Source organism: Mesoplodon densirostris, chromosome 16, assembly GCF_025265405.1.
Source record: "Mesoplodon densirostris isolate mMesDen1 chromosome 16, mMesDen1 primary haplotype, whole genome shotgun sequence".
Classification (NCBI taxonomy): domain Eukaryota; kingdom Metazoa; phylum Chordata; class Mammalia; order Artiodactyla; family Ziphiidae; genus Mesoplodon; species Mesoplodon densirostris.
Window position 1 is genome coordinate 84049075 of NC_082676.1, and position 24749 is coordinate 84073823.

Consider the following 24749-nt stretch of genomic DNA (forward strand, 5'->3'; position numbering starts at 1 on the left):
GTATTTTGTATTTCAAATACTTCTACCTACTGATGAGTGTAAAAATATCAGACTACTCAATATTTGGGACCACTTATTGGCAACTGTCACAAAACAAATTGATTTGTATAGTGAGATGTTGCCAAATTGTGTAAATATTTACATACAGCATATACCTGTGTATTTTAGCAATGACTGGGGTCCTGTCACTTCCTTTTTTTTCTTTCCTAAGTGAAAAAGATTCAGAGCACACGACCACTTTTCATTCTTAGAAACAAATGCATAAAACGATCTTTTATCAGAGCAGTAGAAAGTTAAACACTGGAAGTACCCAAATACTTTGAAAAAGCTGTCTTCTTTTCATCTCTCCCTCCATTTTGGATATAGTATGTGTGTATCTTTATTGGTACACAGAGACTAGGCTTTGTGAGCTACTTTTTTTTGCTAAAAAATCATGGCTTGTTGGCTCATAATGACATAGTCATACCTAAGAGATTTGTAATTTCTTTTCATTCTTTTCTTGAGCTTATGAGATAGAGTTTCAGTTCTAAGTAAGCATCATCCAAACCTTCTGTACACATTTCAGTTTGCTGTGTAATATAATGACATGAAATCGTATTCCTTTTTCTCTTCTTGTTTCTTTTTGCATGTAAGTTTGTTGTGAAAATGTAAATCTCTGAATGGGTATGAGGTTAGATCTGAGATTTATTTCTGCGCATTATGTGTCTGAGTCTATGATTTCTCAGAAGGACTATGTGTGTATATATACACACATGCACATATACACTTATGGATAATATGAAATTATTTGAAGAGAAAAACTTTTTGCAAATGCCTTCACCAGTCAGGATTAATGATTGCTTAAAGACCCTGACGACCTGAGGATAACTTCCTCATGAAGTAGATTCAATGGCTGATAACAGACCCTTAGAAATGGCAAAACAGATGAAATGGCTCAAACCAGCAGGAAGTCTGGTCTTTCTCCTGGGGTTCCCCTCCTCAAGGAGCTTCTGGGGGAATCCCTGAAGGATGTGGCCATGTGCTGGAAATCTGTTCTGGTAGCGGCCTGACACCTCGGTCCAGCTTTTACACTCAGAGCCACTACTTCTGCCCAAGCTATCTGTGTTTCCTGAATCAATTCCCTCCTAACACATACAAGTCCTGCCAACACAAATAAGGTCACACGATGGTGTCTGCCTAAAGCTCAGAGGGGGAGGGCAGTGCTTCCAGGTTGATGCTCTAATCCCACATCGGGGCCCAGCTTACCTCCCGCTAGTGGGGGAGTTCCCAGCTCCTCCCTCGAGGACTCTCCTCCAGTCCTTCCAGCTCCTAGATGTTGGACATTGGGGTCATCCATTTCCTTCTGCGGAAACCCCCCACTAACCCCACATGGTCCAAGAACACACAATCAGTGCTTTTATTCAGTGCTGGGGACATCAGGAATCCAGTTAACATCTCTTAAGAGAAAATATTTTCCCTCCCTTTTAGGGCACTATCAAGATAAAGATTTTGCTAATTTGCACAACCAACAGACCCTTAAGCCAATGGTCTATGCCAGAGCACTTGGTTTCCTGGTGACGTCACAGTTTCCCCCGCAGAACACTGCGTGGGTCCTGCCTGCCTGTGACTAAATGGCCCATCATCTGGGTGAATTTCCTAAAACAAAGAGCATCTTCCAAATAAGGTAATCAGCATCTTTCCATCCAGAAACCAGAACGGCCAACTAGCTTCAAACACAGCTCCCTTGCTAACATCTAAAAGTGAATCAAATCCCTTTTTAGGGGGTACACCACTATACCCCAGGGTAGTTTGAATGAGTCAACTGGCAGAAATGTTTCATTTCAGGGGCTGCAAACTCACAGCTGGGCTCCATCTGGCTCACAGAAATGTTTTCTTTGGCTCATAATTGATCATCTTCCTTAAAGTTTTGAATTGGTTGCCAACATTTCATTAGGACATTTGAAATAGAAATCTGGATTTCTAGCTTCCTTTGCGAAAGCCTGAAGACCAGGCATCCCAAGGTGTGCCTTCTCACATGGAGGTCCACTGACTAGAGGGTGCAGCGGGGCCCCCGCAGACAGGGCATCCGCTCTCCAGCCCTCCCTATTGTCTCTCCCTGTCCCTCCTTGTCAGTTACCTGTCATCCTTGGTCCTGTGTAGTTGTTTTCTTACACCACCCGCTTCGTAAGTCTGCATTCCTTGTCCAGCCTCTGTGGGCATTCCGTCTGCAACCCTTGCCTTAGGGCTTTGGATACCTGTGGCCAAACTGTTTCATAGAAAGGAGCCATTCATTTTCTTGAGCAACTTGGTCGCCCTCACCTTTATGTTATTGTTTGATTTAATAGGCAATTACTGAACCTTGCTGTATGCAAAGGCTAGGAGCAGATGGGCCAGTGGGAAATCAGGCTGATGAATCAGTTATCAGTGAGTAGACATCTACTAGCTGACGCCTGGGTGTGTGAGAATTTGCAGAGGGAGGGCAAACAGTGCCCAGCGCTGCTTAAGTAAAGGTCAGTGAAGATAAGGCCAACTAGAGCTTCCTGTGGTTTCCTGTCGGGGTGATAGCAGGTTCAGGGGAGTGACAGAGACAAAGCCAGGCTGCTGTGTGCTGAGAGGTGAGTGGATGGTGAGGATGCAGAGGCGGCAAGTGTAGACAACAGCTCTGAAAAATCTGGTCTAAAGGAGGGAGTGAGAGGGCACGAGCCACTGGGGTCTAGTCTGTTCTTTGAGGGCTGCAGGAAGAGGGATGTTTATTGGTGAAGGGGAAAGAGCCAGTGGAAAATGACTTGTGGTCACAGGTGCGTTGGGACCCCTGGGAGCTTGGGAAGGCGGGGATATGGGACAAAGAATTAGGTCCGAATTGCAGTTGAGAGCAATGCCTGAACATCATGGGATGAACATGAGGGCAGGTACATAGAAGTTTGCAGATAGGGGGGAGAAGGTGAATAAATCCTGCTCAATTGAAGCCTTTCCCTTTGGAACATCAGCTGAATCCAGAGATCTCTGAGGCCTCCTTGAAACTAGCACTATTATATCCTTGGCACCTGGTAAGAAGGTGGTATGAGCTGAATTGTGTCCCCCTCCCCAAATTCATATGCAGAAGTCCTAGCCCCCAGTACCTCAGAAGGTGACTGCATTTGGAGATGGGGTCTTTGAGGAGGTATTTAAGGTTAAATGATGTCATAAGGATAGGGCTCTAATCCAATAGGACTGGTGTCATTACAAGAAGAGACGCCAGTGATGCAGAGAAAAGGCCACGTGAGGACACAGTGAGAAGTGGCCATTTGCAAGCCAAGGAGAGCAGCCTCAGGAGGAACCCAACCTGCTGACACATTGATCTTGGACTTCCAGCCTCCAGGGCTATGAGGGAATAAATTCCTGTTGTTGAAGCCACTTAGTCTATGGTATTTTGTTATGGTAGCCTAAGCAGATTAACACAGGGAGGAACAGAAGGGGGTGAGAAAAGAGATAAAGGCTTTCTTTATGTCGAAGTCACCAGAATCTGTGGCCCCTGGAATGCTGATAGATGTTTTTAAAAACCACGTTAAGCAAAACAAAGAAGGTATTTCCACTAAGAGGATGGGCTTTGGATTTAGACAGACTTGACTTTCCATCAAGCAAGTCACATAACCTTCCTGAGTTTTAGACTTTTTATTTGTAAAAAGGAGATAACAATACCCACCTCAGAGGGTTACTGTGAAAGTAAAATGAAATATGTAAAAACATGGAGCACACTACCTAGTAAACATTAACTGATTGTTAGGAAAGGCGGTGTGTAATTGGGCTATGCTATTTTATTAGTATCATTGATAGAGAAATACATTCCTGCTTGTCACACCCTGTCATTTGGTGAGGAATGGGGGCAGAGGGTATGGCGCACATATTGGCTCACATATAGGGTTTCGTACTGACTTGGGTGTAGAATCACCATGAAATAGAACCCTGGGAAACGAAACTCAGAGAGGCTGACCCATAAGATTATCTGCACCCAGCATTGTGCCTGGCACATGGTAGGCAGTCAAATAGTATTGGCGATTGCATTTATGAATGAAGAAATGCACTGAGAATGTTAAAAGACTGAACATCTATAACGATCTGTTGATGAGTGTGTTAGTCAACCCTCTTAATGTTGCAAGTGACAGAAACCCATTCAAACCAGCCTAAGCCAAAAAATTAAATTAAAAAAATTCACAAGTGGTGGCAGAATTTGTTGGCTTGGAAACTGAAAAGTTGGGATGTCTGCTTCAGGCACAGTTGGATCCAGGGACAAAGAGATGGATGGAGTGGTCTTCTCTCCTTTTCTTCTGTATTGGTTTTACACCCAGGCAGGTGCCCTCCACGCGGTAGTCCTGGCAGCTCCTTCCAGGATTCCACCCTCTTTACACCCAACAATTAATTCATCCAGAAGTAAGGAGCCTCCTTTTCCAAACACTTCAAACTTGAGTCTTGAATTGACTCTGAGCCACCCAACCGGAGTCACAAGATCATCCTTAATCCAATCAGCAACACGCCAAGGCCTGGGAGCAGAGGACGGATAATTTCCCAAAGGAAAACCAGGGAGCTTTCCCCAGCAGAAGGGAGACTGGTTGCTAGGCAGGCGCAGGCACAGGCCCAGACCACTGCTGCCCCTGGACTTAGTGTATCTGGAGAGAAGTCAGGTAACTCATGGGTGACTAGGTAAGAGAGAATGAAAAGCATGGCACCTGCAGGACACATGAAGATGAGTAATCAGAGCTGTGCTGGGTCCAGGGAGGACCGGGGCCACTGAGGATTTTAAGGAGGCTGGGATGTGCACCAGGGTGCCTGGCCATGGAGGTACGTGGTACACTGATGGCAACAATGGCCCTGACTCTCCACCTGACCCTGAATCCACACCCTCTGCCATGTAGTTTTGCAGCATCTCTCATCAAGAAGGGAGCCTATTTCCCCTCTCCTAGAATCTGGGATGGACTTGTCACTTGCTTTGACAATATACTGTGGTGGAAGGGATGGTGTGACTGTTCTGAGGTTAGGCTTCCAGGGGTCTTCTGTGTCTCTGCTTGTTCTCTTAGGCCCCTGACCTTACCATGTGAACTGTCCTGGCTATTTGGCTGGAGGATGAGAGACCACATGAAGCCATCTCAATCGTCCCAACCAAGGTCCCAGACATGGAAAGAGCCCTGCATGACTAGCAAAGCTGCCCAGCTGACCCACAGAAGACTATAGACACACAGGTGAGTCCACTGAGCCCAGCTCGGATCAGAACTGCCCAGCAGGACCCATGGACTCAAGAGCAGTAGTGGCTGCCGTTTTAAGTCACTGAGTTTTGGGACAGTTTGTTACATGGCATTGTGTGGGAAATACGTAACAGTTACAAGGCATTATAGGGAGAAAAGCCAGCTAGCAATTGGCTTGCCAACCTGAGTCCCCTGGCGTGGGGCTGGATCTACCTGGAGAGGGTGTGTGTTTCTAATTTGCAGGAAAATGCCATACAGGACACCTGGGCCTGGAGGGTCATGCCTATTCATAGTCTGGTGGAGTCTACAGTCTCTATGGATCTCATACCAGGATTTTAATGGACCTTCTGACATGTTTGTCAGAGATGAAGGCTTTGGGAAGTTATGGAAATTATCCGGCTTGAGCTGCGGGGGAGAAATGCCCTCCACTAGCCAAATCTGGGTTCATTTCCCCCACCTGAATTACACAATTTGGTTTAGATATTTTTAGATGGTGGCTGTGAGTGGGGAACAAAGGAAGAACATACATGGCCTCAACGAGGGGCCTGTGGGAGACTGGGTAGAACTGGATGGGCCCCGAATACTGTCCAGGAGCAACACCAGCTATTCAGTCATAGTGGAGGGAAAAAAAATCCAAAAGATGGTTTCTAAAGTCCATTTCAGACTTCTCTGGAGGAAGTTAAGGGAAGAGGTAACGGGAAGCTGCCTGATCCAGGATGTGTCGATTGGAGAATGGAAAGGATGCCCCCAGAGTCCCTCTGCTCCCAGCATCCAGGGAGCTCCCTCCTCTATGCCCAGTCCTCACCGGGGGCTCCAGACACACATGTAAAACAGACTCTGAGATCCCAAGTACGTCCCAGGTGGTGTTACTGCCTCTAAGCCTGCTCTGCTCACATGGCCTGTTCCAGGGGACATCATCATCGCCACCCACCCAGGTGAGAAACCTGGCAGCCAGCCACCAGGTCCTGCTGGTCACCTGAGCATCTCTCTGGTCTCTCTGTCCCACCGCGACATCCCCCTCCCACCCCCAGACTCCCCACTTCCAAGTGACCACTTCTAAACTGGATTTAAGTTTGCCTGCTGGGTGAAAACTTCAAGTCTGCAGTCTGACATGGTCTTCCTAATGCTTTCCCGTATCTCTGCCCAGCTTCTCTCCTGCCTGCCTCCTGTGCAGCCAGCTGAGGTTTCTTCTGGCTTCCAAGACCCAGGCTAGGTGCGCACCCACCGCCCTCCCCCAGGTCCCTGTACTTGGGGCTCTCTTTCCAGCCTGCCTGCCTTCGGCCAAGCAGCCCAGGAGGCCCTGGGCTGGGTGAGAGACCTCCAGGCCTTATCGTGCTCACTGGTGTGGCATGTTCAAGGGCGTCTGCCTCCTTCTCCACAGTCTAAGGTCTGCGGGGTCCGTGCTCCGCCAGGGCGCCCCCTGGGCCCACTTGGAGCAGGCTCAGGAAAGGTTCGGACGGCCTTCCTTGGGGCCGGGCACCCTCTGGCCAAGACGCCGCCGTAGTGCCGCAGCCATCTCGGAATCCACCGGCTGGTGGCAGCGGCCCCTCCCCGGGACCCCGAGGTCCTGAGGGCGTGCACAGCCAGCCCTTGCTGGAAGGCCCGGGAGCGGGGAGGGGGCGGGGTTGGGGCGGAGAAGGCGGGGTGGACAAGGCGCGGGAAGCCGGCGGGACCTGGCGGCGGGTGGTTCACGCGTCCCGGGGAGTCGGGGAGTCGGCGTGCCGGCTCCGGCCCCGCGCTCCCAACCCTCGGAGCTCCAGGCTTGGCCCTAGAAGGGGTCCCCGCACCTTCGAGGGCGGCCGGAGCTCGACGGCTGAGCTAGCTGGAGATGCGCGCGTGGCTGGGCCCCACTCCCGAACCCGGGCTGCTCCGAGCCACGCCGGCGGCGTCCGCTCCGCCCTCGGGCCGCCGAGGACGCGAGGCCGCCGCCGTCACCAGGAGAGGGGCGAAACCATCCCAGAGCCGCGCGTGCCCTCCCCGGCCTGCAGGTCGCCGAGCGCTCGCTGGGGAGGGAGGAGTACGTGGGGACGGGGGTTGGTCAGTGGTCCCGGGACACACCCCCTTCCCTGCGTCGTCTCCGCCCACCCCCTCCCTCGCCGGGGCAGAGACCTACTGGCTCCGCCCCACTGGGGCAGCGTGTCACTCACTAGGGGCCCTTTCCCACCCCGGGCATGGCCCTGCCCTCTCCTCAGGGCCTCCCACCGTGGCTCACCTCGAACTTGCTCATGAACTCCGCAAAAATGCCGAAAAAGGCCTCGGAAGTTGTGGCTTTGGAATCTTCACCGAAGAAAGCCAGCGCCTTGCCCAGCTCCTCCATGGCCTCCCGCTGCAGCCCGTCCAGCGCCCGCAGCACCGGCTGGGCTGTCTCCAGGAAGGACTGATGGGCCTCTGTTAAGGAAACGGCCCCAGGTCCCTGGGGCAGGTCCCCGGGCAGTGACCCAAACAGCGACCACTCCAGTCTACCCCAGGCCCTTTGCTCACCTGGGCACCATGCCCTGGTCAGAGGCTCCAGTCCCTTTGCCCACTGCCCTCCAAGCTCGTCCTGACACCTGCCACATCCAGTCCAGCCTCAGGCCTTTCACTCGCTCCTCTCTCTGTGGAGCAGCTCTCTCTTCCCTCCTGGCTCTGTTCAGATGCTACCACCCTCTCTTCCCCGCCCATCCACTTAGAGTGGCCCCCTTTCTCTGTCTCTCCCTTTTTCTATAGCATTTGTCACTGTCTGTGCTCAGTCGGAATATTCCCCTCTCCTGACTGCCTTTGGCTGGCCAGGCCTGACAAGTCTGACAAGCCTCTCCCTGTATCTTGTGACTTAAGCCTAGACTCTGCCACCCCCGAGGACAGAGGGGGCAATGTAGCCAATCAGAAGAGCTCCTTGGGCTTCCCTGGTGGCGCAGCGGTTGACAGTCTGCCTGCCGATGCAGGGGACACGGGTTCGTGCCCCAGTCCGGGAGGATCCCACATGCTGCGGAGCGGCTGGGCCCGTGAGCCATGGCCGCTGAGCCTGCGCGTCCGGAGCCTGTGCTCCGCAATGGGAGAGGCCACAACAGTGAGAGGCCCGCGTACCGCAAAAAAAAAAAAAAAAAAAAAAAGAGTTCCTTCTCAGTTACACACAGACTTGACCTAAGCACTTAGATTCTAAATGACCTAAGGCGGACCCCCTTCCAGAACCCCTGGACCCAGAGCAGCCTCTGCCCAGAATCTCTGCTGGCCACTGGAGGTACAGCCAGCTCTACCTGACCCCCCCGCCCAGGTCCACTGTGGCACTGGGACAGGATACCGCCATGACCACGGCAAACTTGTCCTCGCTGGCGGGGGACATGCTCTGGCAGGCGGCCTGTATCTCACTGATGGTGCCGTGGAGGTCAGCCAGGTCACTGGTCAGGGCCCGTTGGTTCACTGTAGGGAAGGCAACAGAGCCTCGTGGGGCTGCCCTCCCAGCCCAGGACAGCGGTGCCTCTGCCTCCCCACCCACCCACCCCGCCTACCTTTGGCAGCCAGGGGCACGGTGGGCAGGTCCTGAGCAAAGCCCAGGAGTTCGGGGAAGTGCTGGCTCAGCGATTTGGCAAGGATATGCAGGAAGGTGGACTTCCCATCCACCGTCTTGGTGGAGTTCAGCTGCAAGTGACCCCAACGTATATCTTCCTCAAGGACCCCATCAGATTCCTGATCACACGGGCCCACGTGCTCTTCTCCCTGCTTCCCCTGGGCTGTGGCGTCAGTTCCTGGCCCACGACACTCTCCAACTCCAAAGCTCATAAGCTGATGGCTAGTAATCCTTACTCTGAAGCTCTCATCTGCTGGGATGCCACAGGCCTGTTTCCTGGCCCAGATCTTTGAGACCCCCAGGAACCAGGCCCCCAGCCCCCAGCTAGGGGAGGACCCTAGGTTTTCCTGTCCTTGTGAGTTTGGCCTTGTCAAAAGATAGAGCCCAAGATTCTCTAACCCCAGGGAAAGCGGGGAGCATCACTCACAGTTCTTCCCTTTTGTGGTTTTCTGGAACCATCTGTGGCCCATGTGAGCCTCAAGACACCCTAAACCATTCATATCTATAAAGGGAGTTTTTCTTTCTCTTTTTGAAAACAACCAAAGGCGTCATGGGGAAAAGTCCCAGAAACACAGGGGAAAGGCTGGATATTTGAGCTGTCCTTTCTCTGATCCTAGATCTTTCTGGGGTAGGACTGGCCTGATGGTGGTGGTGTTGAGGCACAGAATCCACCAGGTGGGACCCCCCCCTTCCTCCTGGAGCCTTCCCTCCCTGCCCTTTTCTCCCACCACTCCATTTTTCCAGATCTTGAGGCTTGGCTTAGAGACACCACCTTGTCCCCCCATCCCCTCAACCCCCAAACTTTGCTTCTGTTACATCCTGGCCTGCGGGCAGCCAGTTCTTCCTCCGGGGGGGATGGGGGTGGGGAAGGGCCTCAATGGTAGAGCAAACAAATCAGTGACTGTCTGACAGGCCCCCTCACCTCCGTCAGGAAATTGATCTTGAAGCCCGTGGTCTTGTTGGTTTGGGGCTGTCCATCGTTGAGATAGTTGCCCATAGCCAACACAAACTGTGGAGAGAAAGGTGGGCAGGTCCTACCCCAGGCCCTGGCCCCTCTCAGGATGAACCTCCAGGCTGGAAGCCCCAGGGGACAGAGGGGCAGGTAGAGTGATCTGAGAAGGGGCCGTTCTGACCTCCAGGATCTTGGCGAGCTTCCGGCTGTTCTTGAGCTCGAGGGAGGCCTGGCGCAAGCACTCCAGGCTGCCCCGGATCTCTTCTGTCTTCTCCTGTAGGGTGGCCTGGAAGTGGAGGCTGCGCAGGCGGGTCTTGTACTCGGGAACCGACAGCATCTGACAGGAAGGCAGGGCCAGGATTCATCCATCCCGCCGGGAGACCCGCTGCCCCGGGGCAGCCTGGGGTGGGGGTCAGCGGGCTGCCCGGTATTCCCTTAGGAAAACAAGCACAACCTCGAGGGGGCACCCTCATCCCATCTACCTTGGACCCTGAGTGAGAACTGGCCGTTACAGGTGTAAAACCGGGACTCAGAGGCGTGAACGCGGTGGCGGGAGGGAAGCGAGACCCACGCACAAAGGCACAAAGCGAAAGCCGCGACAGAGGAGGCCGAGGCCGCTGGGCAGCCGCCCCTGACCCCGGGCGGGGGTCACGGCCGCAGCACCTGCAGGACGAACTGGTCGGGCTCGCTGAGGCGGCCGGGCGCCTCGCGGAAGGCCTGGTAGCGCTGCTCCTCGTCGGCGTCTGGCGCGAAGAGCAGCAGTTGCGCCAGGTGCGCGGGCTCCAGGCGCCGGGGCTCCATGCTCATTAGCACCTGCCGCAGCTCGGCCGGGCTCAGCTTCAAGTGCGCCAGCAGGATGGCTGCGGGCGGGGCCGCGAGGGTGAGCCGGGGCGGGGAGTGGGCGGGGCCTCAAGATCCACCCTGGCTCCCGGGTGTGTCGGGGGACTGGGGGCCAGGAACCGGGGCGGAGCAGGAGCCTGCCCAGAGGAGGGGAGGGTCCTTCCCGCGACCTATTGAGGGGCGAGGGCGGGGTTCTCAAAGAGATAGACCTGGAATTGAGCGGGGCCTGCGGAGTTGGGGCCAGGGAACCAGGGAGAGTCCTGAGACGGGGAGAGTAGCGTATGCGGCTAGAGGCGGGGCCGGAGCTGGGGAGCCGATTACAGGATGAGGGCGGGGCCGGTGGGGGTGGAGCCAAGGCCGGCACCTGCGCCCGGTGGGATCGGGCTGGCAGTGGGACCTGGGAGAGGAGGGTCTTCACTACGCGGGAGGCAGGTGCTGGGGCCCCCACGGCCTAATCTCGATCATCCACCGGGGTGGATCCAAGGCTCTGTGGCCCGGTGGGGGGTCGCGTCCTGCCCCCCCACAACCACTCGGCACCCCCAGCCCCTCACAGGTGTTGTAGGCCTTCTTGTGGGACAGGATCTCCACCACCTCCTTCTTCCTGAAGGGCTCAGGCCCGGGCACCGGCTCTGGAAGGGAAACTGATGGTTTAATGAGGGGACGCTAGGCTGAGGCTGCTGTGCAAGGGCCCAGGAGGGGTGTGGCCACACCCCACAGCCCAGATGCCCCCGACCATGGACTTGACTGAATCAGCTCTAGGTGGCCACACTCCCCTCACTCATGGACTCTGGGGTCCAGTCTAACACAGTGTGCATGATGTGGCGTGTGTCCGCCCCCCGCCCCCCATCCTCTCTCCCCTGGGCCCTTGGGACTGAGCTGGCCCCATAAGGAGAACCAATCACCTCTCGACCTTGCAGATGCTTCCTGGACGGACCACAGCCTTTCTCTTCAATCCCGGGACCACTTTCCACACACAGTATCCCTGGCTGCCTGGAGCCCCACCCAACAACTACAGGGAGATACCCTGAGAGGGGTGAGGGAAGAGAGAGACTCGGAAGGGGTATCTGTCTACCTTACTGTGGCTGTGTGACCTTGAGCAAATTACCCAGCCTCTTTGTGCTTCCTCGTCAGGAGGTTGGGGCGATCACAGTCCCTCCCTTACAGAATTGTCACAGGATTAATTTAGAAACAAGGGTGTCTGACACTTGGTGAGCATGCAATACATGTCAGCTCTTATTATCTCCATTTTGAGGTAGGAAACCTGAGGCTCTGTGAAGTTCAGTAACTCAGGGACACAGTAAATAAATGGCGGTCCGTGCAGACCTTGGGGACTCTAAGCCCTGGGACGCCACAAAGGTAGTGGGTGGGCTGCCACAGAGGACCTGGCATCTGGGTTCCCCTAGGGCCCTCAGGCCACTCACTAGCAGGTTTCTGGGTGCCAAAGTGGAGCTCCAGGTCGAGGTACTTCACCATGTCGCTCAGCTTATCGTAGTCAGAGTCCTCCCCAAGCTGTGAGGGAGGGGAAGGTTCAGAGCGAGGAAGAACTGCCGCCCTCCACCGCCCCCACCCTCTAAGGGCTGCCTTGTGAGCTCCTGGAAGGAGAGCCTCCATCAAGCCCTGGGATAAACCCGGCGGCGGGAGGAGACTGCAGAAGCTAAATCACCGCTCAGGCGGTGAGCCGGCTCCTCTTGGGGTCAACAACACACACCTGCAGCATTCTCCACGCAGAAGCCAGCAAGTTGTGCTGGAGCAGGGGGTAGAGGGGCTCTAAAGGGGCTGGAGCCGACCAAGGAGGCTTAAGGGGTCTGGGTCTGTTCTGAGTGAGTTCACCAGAGCTGCTCTGGGTTCCCGATTCTGGGGAAACTGAAGCAGGGAAATGCCAGGAGCTAGGAACTGGACAGGTGGTTGTAACAAATGACCTGGGTGAGAGGTGACAGTCTAGAAGGACCATGACTGCAGGCCAGGGACACCTGGCGTGGATTTGGACTTGGCCATGTGCATGACCTCTGTCCCTGTGTCCACCTTCAGAATCCAGTGGAAAGACCACTCTTCAGAGCAAGGCTTCAAGGACCATCTGAGGCTGGTAGGAGTGAGGTCTCCAGGGGACCCAGTAGGTCCCAGTTTGTGCCTTTGTCCTGACGAGCATCCTTATCAGCAACATGGAAAGCTTCCCTGGAGGTGTGGGCTGATGCCAATTTGGCTGGGAAGGCAGGAGACAGAACTGGGACCCAGGAAGTGGCAATGGGAAAAAATGACAAGCATGCCCCAGTGGAGTGTAGCTGCATGTAAGGACATGCTGTTGGTCCCAAGAAGAGGAAGGGACTAGGGTTGAGGATGACGGTGGGAATGAGCCCTGCGATGGGGGAGCCCCAGAAGCTGGAGGGTTCCCAGGCCATGTTAAAAGGAGTATGATGTCCTGGTCAAAGGAGATGAGAGCAGTTTTCTCCTCTGAACTGGTGAAGCCCCATTAGGAGTTCCATTTGGGACCTGCCCTTTGACAGACTGTGGGGCTAGAAACCACATTCTAGGGGAATGACCTAAAGAACAGGGATGGGGTGAACCTTGCTCATGGGACAGGCTGGTTGGTCTGTGGATAAGGAAATATACTTGCTCTGCCTGATTTCAAAGGGCAGGACAGAAAGCAGGACATGGGAATCTTGGTGAGACAAAATTTCAGAGCAATACAAGGATGGATGGTGAAAACTGTCCAGTGAGGAAAGGGATGCCTTGACAGGTAGTGAGTTCCCCATCACTAAAGGTGTTCAAGTATATACTGGCAGTGTCGTTTGGGAGGAAATTCAAGCATCAGAGTGAAAGGGTGGAGGCTGGTGTGCAGGGGTTTGGAACCGCTGCCCTTTTAAGAATCCTTCAGTCTTGGCTCCTGTGAATAAACTACTGATCGTAGACTGGCAGACAGTTCGAAGGTCTGTGACTCTCTAACCAGATGTCCTCCTCTTGGCTCTAAGAGCCTAAGGGAACTATTCGAATCTCAAGTGATAGGTTTCAAGGGTGAGTGTGGTGCTGTTTCTGGACGTCTCCAGTGTGTCATTGGCTTAGGGACGCAGATTGAGCTTCGGTGCCTGTGTCAAGCACCACGGGTGGGTGTGTTCATGGGCTGGGCCTTCATCCATCCTCTGCTCAGCACGGGTCGGCCAGAGGATGCTCAGCTGACGCTGGGAGAGGCCTGGAGATGGGTCCTGCCTCCACTGCTGCTGCCCAGACCCCCTCCCCTGGTGCAGATCACTCCTGGTCCCCGGGTCACCGACCTGTCCCCAGATGGTGCCTTCCGAGTTCTCCACCTGCTCCCACCGCAGGCGCTTGACGCTCATGTGGCTGGTCTCACTGCGGCGGTGGCCCAGGCCCCGGGACAGCATGGGGGGCGCGCAGGGAACAGGTGGGGGCAGGGGTGGCGGGGGTGGTGGAGGGACTGGGTGGCTGAGTTGGGTGAGGGGCTTGGCCAGCGTCGGAGCGGGGCCCCAGGGGCCATCAGGGGTGTGGGAGCTGGGCTTGGGGTCATGGAAGGGCAGGGGGGGCGGGGGCGGGGGGCTGAGTGGGGGCGGGGGGATGTGGTCGGAGATGGAGGAGTAGGTCAGGGAGCTGCCCTCCTCGCTGCTGCTGATGCACTCGCTGGCACTGCTCCTCTCGTTGGTGACGAAGCTGCCCTGGTCGTCGTGGAAGCTCATCTGGGGGGATGGAGCAAGGCAAGGGGAGGGTCAGGCTGGGCCCAGGGAGACCAGAGCCTGGGCCAAGGTGAGGGAGAGTGGAGTAGTCTGGGGCAGGGGGTGGCATGGCCTGGGGATGGGACAGGACAGGCTGGGGGGTTAGCCTGAGGCTGCGGTGGGACAGCCCGACGGAGTGTAGGGAACCTGAGACAGGGCATATGGGGCGGCCTTGGACAAAGAGGGTCCTAGCTTGAGCCCAGGGTGGGACAGCTCCAGCCAGGGAGCGGGGTGTCCTGGGACAGATTCTAGGATGGACTGGGGCAGGGAGAGGGGGAGCCTGGGGCGCACCCCCAGGGCAGCAGGCCTCTCGCAGGAGCCTGTGGACACTGTCCCCATATAGGCCCCCGTATCCTGCACGGCTGCCCGCGTGCTCACCTCTTCATAGTCATTCTCAGGGCTCAGGAAATCATCCACGATGGTGACCCGGGGTCCCAGCTGCTCACTCAGCGCATCCAGGAAGCGGTCAGTATCCCGGCTTGGCACAGGGTGGGCGAAGGTGAAGAGCTTCCTGCGGCTGGGCGGGCGGCCTGGGTCCGGGCTGGGGGTGCTGCTGGAGCGGAGGGGCCCGGGGCCCAGCTGTGGGGAGGGCGCCCTGCTACTGTCCAAGCTGGCGTAGGGGTGGGACTCGCAGCTGCTGGGGGACGCCAGGCCCTCTGAGCACAGCGGGTAGTAGCAGGGGGAGGGCAGGAGCCGCTCGCTGGGCCACGAGACGCTGGACAGGGTCCTGGGCCCTAGGGTGGGGGATGGAACGTGAGGACCCCTCTTGGGTCAGTACCTGGGTTCCAGGTGCGGGCTGGAGGGGAGGGGCCCCAGGGCGGGTTGGCTCTGTGTCCCTGGACACCTTCCTTTCCCCCTCTGGACACAGTGCAGGAAGACCCTGGATGATGCTGCGTCCCCAGGCTTCCCTTCGGGTGATCAAAGGCCGGAGTGGGCAGGGGGAGCACTGCTTGGCCCCAGGACAGGCAGACCCCAGCTCATCTTGCACAGGATCCCACAGTCCCACCTGGAACCCACTGAACACAAGTCAAGGGTGAGGGGGTCTCCAGACCAAAGGTCAAGGGGCACCTCCCAAACCCAGCAAGCCCTCAGCTCACAGAAACACCACCCAGGGGTCCTGCCTTCTGAATTGCCGAGAAACCATCGTGTGTGTCTGTGAACAACCATCTTCCCAGCTGTGCCACTCACGCACTTCATGGTCTATCCGACAGTCACATGCGAACCTGGGGACTCCTATGGGGGCAGCCCTCTGCTTTTCTAGATCCATAGCGGAGGTGAGGATCAGAGGGGACATGGGAGGGGCCGGGACAACCCGGACCTTGATGGCCCCTAGCTATGGAGGTTGCCAGGGTTCCCCAGCATTCAGTCCCATAGCCATGGAGCGAAGAGGGAGGTCCAGGGATATGCCTGGAGGTGGGGGTAACACCCAGCCAGCCAGCCAGGAGGCCGGAGGCCAGAGCTGCCCTCGGGAGCCGGGGCTGGCGAGCCCCTACCTGCTGTGCCTGCCGTGCTGGGCACTGGTGGGGAGGCACGGGATCTGGAGGTGGTCCCCATCTTCCCTTTGAAGCTGCTGCTCAGCCGGGACTCAAGCTCTGCGTAGACAGCCGACATCTTTGGGGAGAGGAGGTGGGGATGGGTCCAGCCTGCCCTTACCTCCCCCACGTGGCCCTAACATGGCCTCAGAGGCCAGGCCTGGGTGGTCTGGGAGGCCAGGGTCTGCCCCAGCTCCGTGGGCCACCCATTCCCAGCTCCCCACTGACACCAAAAGCAGGGCAGAGAGAAGGTCTCACCATCTTGGGGTTGGGGGTCTCGGGGAGGGATGTGCCATCACCCGCCTGGCGCTCGCCTGGGATCAGAGGAAGAGGCATCTCCGGGCAGTCGCTGGGCCCTGCCGGGGAATCGGGAGGGCCAAGTCCACAACACGGGGGTCTAGTGACCACCTCTGAGCTCTAAGACTCAGGCCCCAGCCCAGACCCAGCGAGGGCCTCTGGAGAAAGAACCGCCAAGCCCTGTGGGCCCAGAGGGGCCACTGCTCAGCCCATTCCCAGGGATGTCTCATCTCGCCAAGCCCATTTTGCAGGTGGGAAAACCGAGCCCTGTCGCGCCCTCTCACACACTCCAGCCTTTTGGTTGGGGCCTCACCACAGCTGAGGCTGGCCTCCAGGCCCTGGGACCGAAGGCTACGGCGGCACATGGAGGATGCCCTCAGGGAGCTCCGCGGCTGGGGCTCGGGCGCTGGCTCCGGCTCCAGCTCCGGCTCTGGCTCGGGTTCCAGGTCCAGTGTGGGCTCTGGCTCTGCTGTGGGACCAAAGGGGAGACAGGCCCCTTGTCCTCTCAGCCTGACAAGGAGCCTCCAAACACAGGGAGGGTGAGGGCACCCACCTGTGAGCCCGGGTCTGCTCGGCTCTAGGACAGCTGGGAACCGTAGGGTGAGAGGCGGGGCGCTGGGCACAGGAGGTACATGGGGGTGGTGCCAGCCTGAGGACAGAGGCTGGGCGGAGGTGGCCACAGCCCACCCTCAGGGCCCCTTCTCATGCCGAGAGCCTAGGACCCCCTGATTCCCAAGTCTCAACACGCAGGCGCTGCTGTCCCTAGGGGCTTGCAGAGTGAAATGGACGGTTCCAGGTCAGGGCAGATGTGTGGGACATCTGCTGCCCAGCCTGCACCTGAGCTCAAACCCTCAACCCCCCAACAAACTCTGGGTCCCCGGGACTAGGGTTGGTGGGCGCACAAGGGCCAGCACATAGCAGACGTGCAGGCGAACAGCAGGTGCCCAGGGTTTAGCCCACTTTCGATGCCCGCAGCCGAGTGATGAAGTGCATGCGTGGTGTGGGCACGGGGGCACCCAGTGACGGGGCAGCAGCGGGGAGCTGAGGCTGCACGGGGCCCCGCAGGCCCTTGTGTGAGTCTGTGGGCTCCAGAGCCCACTAGGCAGGTGTGACCTGGCCGTGTGCTCACGATCCAGGTCTGTAAACAGTGTCGGCGTGAACTTCTTGATCTGTGCCACACTTCCCAGGGTGCAAAGCACCGCCACTGTGGTCACCCTCATTTTGTGGGTGAGAAACCTGAGACCCTGGGCGTTAGGTGGGGTGTCTAAAGTCTAAGGTTATGCTGCTTTAAGGGTCAAGTCGGGAAAACACATCCGTGGGGCAAAGCGTGGGACCAGCCCCAGTGTGCTGGGTGTGCATCTCTGGGACAAGTGGGTGTATCTGTGTGTGGGAGGAGCCCGGGCTGGCTGTAATACCTCACAGGTGAGGACAGCAGGTGTCTGGCCTTCACCTGGCGGGCTGGGCAGGGGGAGGGGCTGCTTACCTGTCATGGCCGTGTAGCCCAGGAAGCATGCGATTTTCTCCTGGCAGAGTTCCTGTTCCTCATAAGTCAGCAGCTGGTAGATGAACTGCCAGAGGACCTGCTTGGCGGGTGTGTCCAGCACCGGGTAGACATCGACGATCAGGGTGTCGATGTTCCTGGGGGTGGGGTGCAGGAGCAAGGGGTTCATGACTCAGGGGCTCAACAGAGGGGGCAGGGTGGTGGACAAGGGGGCACTTCCAGGCCACAGAATTCAGCCTAATGCCCTTCCCTTCCTCCCCAAGACAGAGAAGTGGGCAGGAAGGTAGGCTCTGCGGACAGGCTGCCCAGATTCAAATCCCAGCTCTGCCACTTATCAGCCAAGTGACCTTTCTCGCTACTAATTTCTCTGTCTCAGTTTCCTCCTCTGTAAAATGGGAGGTAAAAATAGCATCTACTGGGGAGTTCCCTGGTGGCCTAGTGGTTAGGATTCTGGACTCACTGCTGTGGCCTGAGTTCATCCCTGGTCGGGGAATGGAGATCCCACAAGTTGTGTTGCATGGCCAAAAAAAAAAAAAAAGAAAGCATCTACTGCACAGAGCTGTTGTGAAGATAAAAACGTATAGAACGTATTAGGAAAGCTGACTCACTATATCAGGGACTGGCAAATGATGGCCCAAGGCCCAAAATTTGGCCTGCCACCTGTTTTTGTAAAGCAAGTTTTATTGGAACATGGTCTATATAAGCCTATGGTTTATATTTTGTCTATGGCTGTTCTCAAGTTACAACAGAAGAGATGAATGGTTTCAATGGAGACTATATGGCCTGCAAAGCCTAAAATATTTGCTATCTGGACCTTTCTAGAAATAGTTTGCTGATCGCTGCATTGTATGGAAAAAATAAAACTGATCTTTGTGTAACACCACACATAAAGGTGAACTCCAGGTGGATAAAAGACCAAAGTGTGGAAGGTATAATTATAAAATTAATAGAAGATAATGCAGGAGATATCTTTTGACCAAGGGGCAGGGAAGCACTTCTTAAACAAAAATTCAAAAGCCAAAGCCATAGGCCCCAAATGTACTGAATGTGATGATACAAAATCAAGAATACTTGTTCAAAGCAGCACAACTTGGAGCTGTTAATATTAGATATAATGGAAGTAACAATAGAGTAACAAATGGGAGAAGATATTTACAATGTCTAAAATCAACAAGGAATTGGTATCTAAGACTCACAGAGAGGAACTTCCCTGGTGGCTCAGTGGTTAAGAATCCGCCTGCCAATGCAAGGGACACGGGTTCGAGCCCTGGTCCAGGAAGATCCCACATGCCGCGGAGCAATTAAGCCCGTGCACCACAACTACTGAGCCTGCGCTCTAGAGCCTGTGAGCCATAACTACGGAAGCCCACATGCCTAGAGCCCATGCTCCGCAACAAGAGAAGCCACTGCCATGAGAAGCCTGCGCACCGCAATGAAGAGTAGCCCCCGCTTGCCACAACTAGAGAAAGCCCACGTGCAGCAACGAAGACCCAATGCAGCCAAAGATAAATAAGTAAAATAAATAAATTTATAAAAAAATAAATAAAAAATAAAACAAACAGGGAACTCTGACAAATTTAAGTTTTGCCATTTGGAACTTTCTGCAATTTTTTCCAAATATATTTGTTCAGTGGTTGGTTGAATCTATGGATGCAGAACCCATGGATATAAGGACCGACTGTGGGTGTTATAACTTGGATGAATGTTGAAAACATGCTAAATGAAAGAAGCCAGACATGAAAGTCCACATATTGTATGATTCCATCATATGAAATGTCCAGAACAGGGAAATCTACAGAGACAGAAAGTAGATTAGTGGTTATTTAAGGTGAAGGAGGAGTGGCAGGGAGTGAGAGCAATAGTGAAAGGATTGGGGCTTTCTTTTTTTTTTTTTTTTTTTTTTGTGGCACGCGGGCCTCTCACTGTTGTGGCCTCTCCCGTTGCGGAGCACAGGCTCCAGACACGCAGGCTCAGCGGCCATGGCTCACGGACCCAGCCGCTCCGCAGCATGTGGGATCTTCCCGGACCGGAGCACGAACCTGTGTCCCCTGCATCGGCAGGCGGACTCTCAACCACTGCGCCACCAGGGAAGCCTGGGGCTTTCTTTTAGATGAAAGTGTTCTAAAATTGAGTATGATGATGGTTACACATATTTGTGAATACACTAAGAACCAGTGCATTGTACATTCAAATGGGTGACTTGTATGATATGTGGATTATATTTCAACAAATATACATTTTTGTTTAAACAAAAAAAGGGAATGAACAAGTGACTGGCTTTGCAGAGGCCATGAAATGACCCTCTGGGCTGCGGCGTGTGATAAACACTCCTGCTGCTGCTGAGGTGCAAAAAGAAAGATGCTAAACCAAGCCTAACAGGGCGGGGCTGGTGGCAAGTGCCCACAGCGGGGTGTTGTGAGGGTCCCGCCAACAACCCTGCAGGGGGTCGCTGCCTGCCTCACTTTACAGAGAAGGCTGTGACTTGCCCAGGGCACATGGCTAGGAGGTTTCAGAGTCAGGTTTGTTCTAGGGCAGCCCCGATGGTCCCCACCCCCACTCGGGTCCTTTGAGCCTCCCTCAGGAGAAGGGGGCTTAGGAAGCTCAGGCAGGGAGACCCCGATGGTGAGTCTGGGCAGGAATCGGGGTCTACCCTGGGCAGGTCCCCACCACCACCCTGGCCCAGCCACCTGTGCTGGAAGAAGCTCTCGAGGGCCCGGCAGACCCCATAGCGCTCGGGGGGCGTGAGCAGGTGCTCCAGCTGCTGGCTGAAGGTCCTCCCCTGCACCCGGATGCTGGACGGCAGGATCTCTGCCACCCACTGCAGGGAGGTGAGCGCCGACGACGGGTTGGGAGAATCCATCGAGTCGGAGTCTGCAGGGGCCACGGGAAGGAGAGGCCAGGGTGACCCAGTGTCCCCAGGCCAGGCGCAGTTTTTCTGGCAGCTGGGGCCAGGGAACCTCCCGAACTGGGGTGAGCGCCATGCATTGGGAGGCACACCTGGGGACGTGCCCCATTGGGGGAGGAGGGAGAGCCCCAGGCAGCGTCCCCGAGGCCACCCCACGGGGTTTTACAGCACCACCTGGAGAGGGAAGCTGCAGAGATGGGGGACAAGCAGAGACCTCTGTAGAATCATAAATCCCACCCATGGCGACCCCAGCAGGGTATGTGGGCCAAGGCGGCCAAGGGCCAGTGGGGGTCTCACCGCTGGCGAACGGGACGAGCCCCTCCTCCACCACCAGTGTGGGCATTGCACCACTGCCCTGCAGCATGGACACCACCTTGTCGTGGGAGCAGTTCCTGCCAAGCAGAGATGGCCCAGGAGGGCCTGCCCAGGATGAGCCCTGCCCGAAGCCACCCGCCAGACCTCCCTATCCTGCCAGTGGAGGCCACACAGCAAGCCCACGGCTGGGCCAGGACCAGAAGCCCTGCCTCTCCTGCTTGTTAATCTCTGCAGGAGAAGCTCCAGGCCCAGGGCCAGCTGGACACTTCTGGGTACAGAAGGGGTCATGACCACACCACCCCTGGGCAGGGTCCCCTCTTAAGGGTAAGACACACATAATCCATTCAACTCTGTGCCCCCTGAACGGAGCTGGAGTGTTTCCTGGTTAGAAGGACGATTTGACATCCTGGAGAGGGTGGGAGGGTAGATTCAAGACTTCCTGTGAGAAGAGGGACAAACTGGGGCCCAACTGGTCAGAGGCCCACGGTCAGGGTATCCGAAGAGTCAGGAGTCCTGGGGACTGTTTGCCACCAAGCTCCGGTGACCCCAATAGCCCCTGACCTCATGTCTAGTCCGTTGAGGAAGAGGATCCGGTCGCCCGATTTGAGGGAAGCATTGTCAGCCGGGCTCCCTGGAAGCAAGGAGAGAGGGTGTGGTGAGCTGAACAGTGACCCCCTCGGGGATCCCTGTGTCGTCCTCCCGTTTTACAGGCGAGAAGTGGGATGGGTGGCAGAGGAGAGCCAAATGCAGGCCAGCAGTCCCACAGTAGAGCCAGCAGCCCTCTGCCCCAGCTGCTCGAAGCAGGGACTGATCGCCTGGCGAGGGTGGGAGTGCTCGGGACCCGGCGTGGACCACTGGCCAGCCCTGAGCTGGGGGAGGAGAGCGGAAAAGGAAGGTGTGTACACCCGCCGAGGACCCTACTCTATACTCTATTCTCGACCCCTCGTACAAAGGTGCACATCATAAACTCCTCTGTGCCTTTGTCACTAGGAGAAAATGTGTCTAGAGGGAGGCTCCTCCCTCGGGCTGGGAAACATGAAGGATTAATCATGTTTCGACATCTTGGGACCTTGCTGACACTGGAGCGACTGTCCCTCTAGGTCTAGCCAATCCCTAGAGATGGTACATGACTGGACTGCAAGTGAATCTTTCCCGTGCAAACCAACCAGTCCTAAGCCCATCCCCCCACCCTTCCTCTATGGGACTCGCATAGTCCGGGTAAACCTGCTTAGCTGGCTTACCCTGCCTCGCCCATTTCTTCCCCCCGCCAAAAAAAAGGGGCCCTTGCCCATGTTTTCTCTTGCTCCCTCTGCCTCCTGACCAATCCTGGTGCTTCCCCGTGTGGCCCTTTGGGGCATGGTGTGCCGTGCCCCTTCCTCTTGGGAGCTGTGGGTAACACACTATCTTTTTAACGGCAGTCATCTCCTGACCTGTTGGCCTCACCATGTCTGAATAATAAAACCTACATTTTCAGCACATGGGAGCAGCTAATTCTCACTCTTTGCCTTAACGGCCCTGCAGGTCAGCCCTAACCCAGTACCTGATACCTGGAGAAGGGGGAGCTGCTAAGTTCGCTCCTGTGGATACAGGTTTTTTGTTTTCTTTCTGGCTCTTTCATTATTCATCACTCGAAATTTGATTTGGAAGCAAGTGGGGGGAATTGATAGATGCCTAAATATACTCTCAGACTGTGAGCAACTGGTTCTCTCTTGAGGTGGGGATCGTCAGGAGAGGAAGGGGAATGATCAGGGAAGACTTCCTGAGAGAGGGGGCCTGGGGGAGTTATTTTTCCTGGGACTGAAAAGGGGGAGAGGGCGATGGTGACAAATCCAACATGGCCTGCCTGGAAGCTTGGGCCAGGCTGGGGTGGAAAGGCCAGAGAGGTAGTAACAAGGGATGGAAGATCACTGGAGCAGGAGTCAGGAGACCCCAGGTTCTAGTCCTTGACTTGCCAGAGTCTCTCAAGCCTGTTTCGCCATCTGTAAAAGCTCCCATCGAAGCACCCCTTTGGCTTCCTATGACGAGGAAGGCATGGGGTTACCAGCCTGGAGGTTGGGTTGGGGAGAACAGCACCCCTGGATTTTAACAGGGCCCCAGGCCAAGTATCTCTGGCTACACATGTGGGAGAGGCAGGGAGGTGGGGGTGGGGGTGATGGCAAAGTGGGAAGAGACATATCCAAAGAGGAGAGATTAATCATGTCTAGAGGAAGCTCCCCAGAGAGCAGCCTTGGGCCTTTTCTCTACAACAGTGTGTCAATGACTTAGTGATGTACAAATCCAAGATGGACTGGGTCTCAGAATGATCCGAAGGCCGGAACAGTGATGCAAAGGCACTGAGGCACTTTCCCAGCGATCAGAAGAGCCCTTCTCACAAATCCATGCACTGGAGATGTGAGATGCAGAAGGGCAGAAAGAACTCAGCATCAGCAGGGGCACCAAACGGGGCTGGTGCACTGGGCGCATCATGTTCAGGTGCTGGGAGGGGATGGGACAGGACAGAGCAGGTGACCCAGCCCTGTGGGCTGGTTACAGGGAGGGAGACATCAATTCGGTACCAGGAGACATGTCTGTCCACGGAGACCTTCCACAAGGGAATGCGCTGCCTCCACAATGAATGGGTTTCTTCCCTCCCTCCCCTCAACGCCCCACTGGAAGGGTGGGAAGAAGGAATTCCTTCACTGAGAAGACTGCCTTTTTCAAGATGCACCATTCCAGGAGCAAGAAGGGGCTGGCCAGGTGGGAGGAGGAGGGGAGTCCAGATTTGGGGGGCTGGAGGCTGGATAGTGGGAAGAGGCCCTGGAGCCCTGCTGCCTGCCCAGCAAGTGCCCAGTTCCCAGGGAACGGGAATGTTGTTTGGGGCTCAGCCTGGGCAGACAGCAGCTCTGTCCCGGCTGCCCCAGTGTCTCAGGCAGTGCCCCTTGCCCTCCCTGTGGACACAGGAAAGATCTGGATGGAGAACTTGGCTCACTTGGCGCAGGGGTGACCCTGAACTTCGAGGGGGTTTGCCCTGACTGGGGAAGGTGGATGATTTGGATCTGCTGCTCTGGGACACTCAGAGGACACAGGCTACTTGAGGTTGGTACCTGAAAGGGGGAGGGGCTGCTGAGCATCGGCCTAACAGACTCCCTCACCCAATCCTGAAAAACCCACCCACACCTCACCAGGCAGGACAGACTCGATCCAGACAGGTCCGTGGCCGCGAAGCGTGAAGCCGAAGCTCTTGTTGCCCTTGTAGACTCGGACCGTCCTGGGGAGAAAGAAGGGGCAGGTGGGGGGCGGGCAGCGTGCCTTTCCCTGGGGAGAGGAGCCTGGGGGGTGCAGGAGATGGCGGTGTCCAGTGTCCCGCCCCCCTTCACCTCTCCTGGACCCCAACCCCCAGGTGTCCTCGCTTCGCCCCCGCGCCCTCTGCCCGGGTCTCCATGCCGAGCCCACCGACCGAGAGGCGTCCGCAGCCCGCGCCCACACGTCTCGGGTACCTGCGCGCGCCCCCGGGGCCGGCGCGGCCGCCGAGCAGGGAGGCGGCCTTGCGCTGGGGAGGCTCGTCGGGACGGCGCGGGGCGGCGCTGGCGCGCGTGGACACCAGGAGGCGCTCCGGCCGCTCCTCGCTGCGGCTCCGGCGCAGCCGCTGCGCGCCATGCGCCCGCCGGGCGCGGCATAGCTTGCCCAGCAGACCCTGAGACACCACCTCATCGAAGCGCGCCCGGTGCTTCTTGGGGATGAAGATCCTGCGGGCGAGGACAGCAGAGTCGGGGCGCGCCCCCTGATCGCGCCCTGAACTCGGCAAACCTCGGCCCAAAGACTTCTCTTCGTGGGTGCTGCCCTCGTCTCTCCCCTCCACCCAGGGGTGGCGGGGAAATCTGCAGCCTACACCCCAAGTGTCCCCCTCGGTGCCCGGACTTGCGCCCCAACGGGCCCGGGCCACACGAAGGCCACGGCGCCCTGCTTGCTG

At 56.4% G+C, this 24749-nt stretch overlaps 1 protein-coding gene across 3 annotated transcripts in view; it reads right to left on the bottom strand.

The window, feature by feature from the left end:
- Window positions 1-7126: 7126 nt before the first annotated feature.
- The window catches only part of GRID2IP (Grid2 interacting protein), a 32385-nt gene continuing 14762 nt past the window's right edge, over window positions 7127-24749 (bottom strand). For 2 of the 3 annotated variants that reach the window (XM_060078167.1, XM_060078165.1), the window contains 20 exons: window positions 24277-24525; window positions 23962-24047; window positions 21362-21431; window positions 20783-20877; window positions 20268-20451; window positions 17563-17717; window positions 16393-16548; window positions 16041-16138; window positions 15744-15861; window positions 14629-14984; window positions 13798-14214; window positions 11953-12040; window positions 11083-11160; window positions 10355-10551; window positions 9873-10028; window positions 9662-9748; window positions 8681-8810; window positions 8473-8591; window positions 7408-7572; window positions 7127-7198 (listed from right to left, as the gene is read on the bottom strand). In XM_060078167.1, coding sequence (XP_059934150.1) covers window positions 7127-7198; window positions 7408-7572; window positions 8473-8591; window positions 8681-8810; window positions 9662-9748; window positions 9873-10028; window positions 10355-10551; window positions 11083-11160; window positions 11953-12040; window positions 13798-14214; window positions 14629-14984; window positions 15744-15861; window positions 16041-16138; window positions 16393-16548; window positions 17563-17717; window positions 20268-20451; window positions 20783-20877; window positions 21362-21431; window positions 23962-24047; window positions 24277-24525 — 3076 coding nt within the window. The remainder of the gene's footprint in view (window positions 7199-7407; window positions 7573-8472; window positions 8592-8680; window positions 8811-9661; window positions 9749-9872; window positions 10029-10354; window positions 10552-11082; window positions 11161-11952; window positions 12041-13797; window positions 14215-14628; window positions 14985-15743; window positions 15862-16040; window positions 16139-16392; window positions 16549-17562; window positions 17718-20267; window positions 20452-20782; window positions 20878-21361; window positions 21432-23961; window positions 24048-24276; window positions 24526-24749) is intronic. The other variant, XM_060078166.1, reaches the window with a different exon arrangement.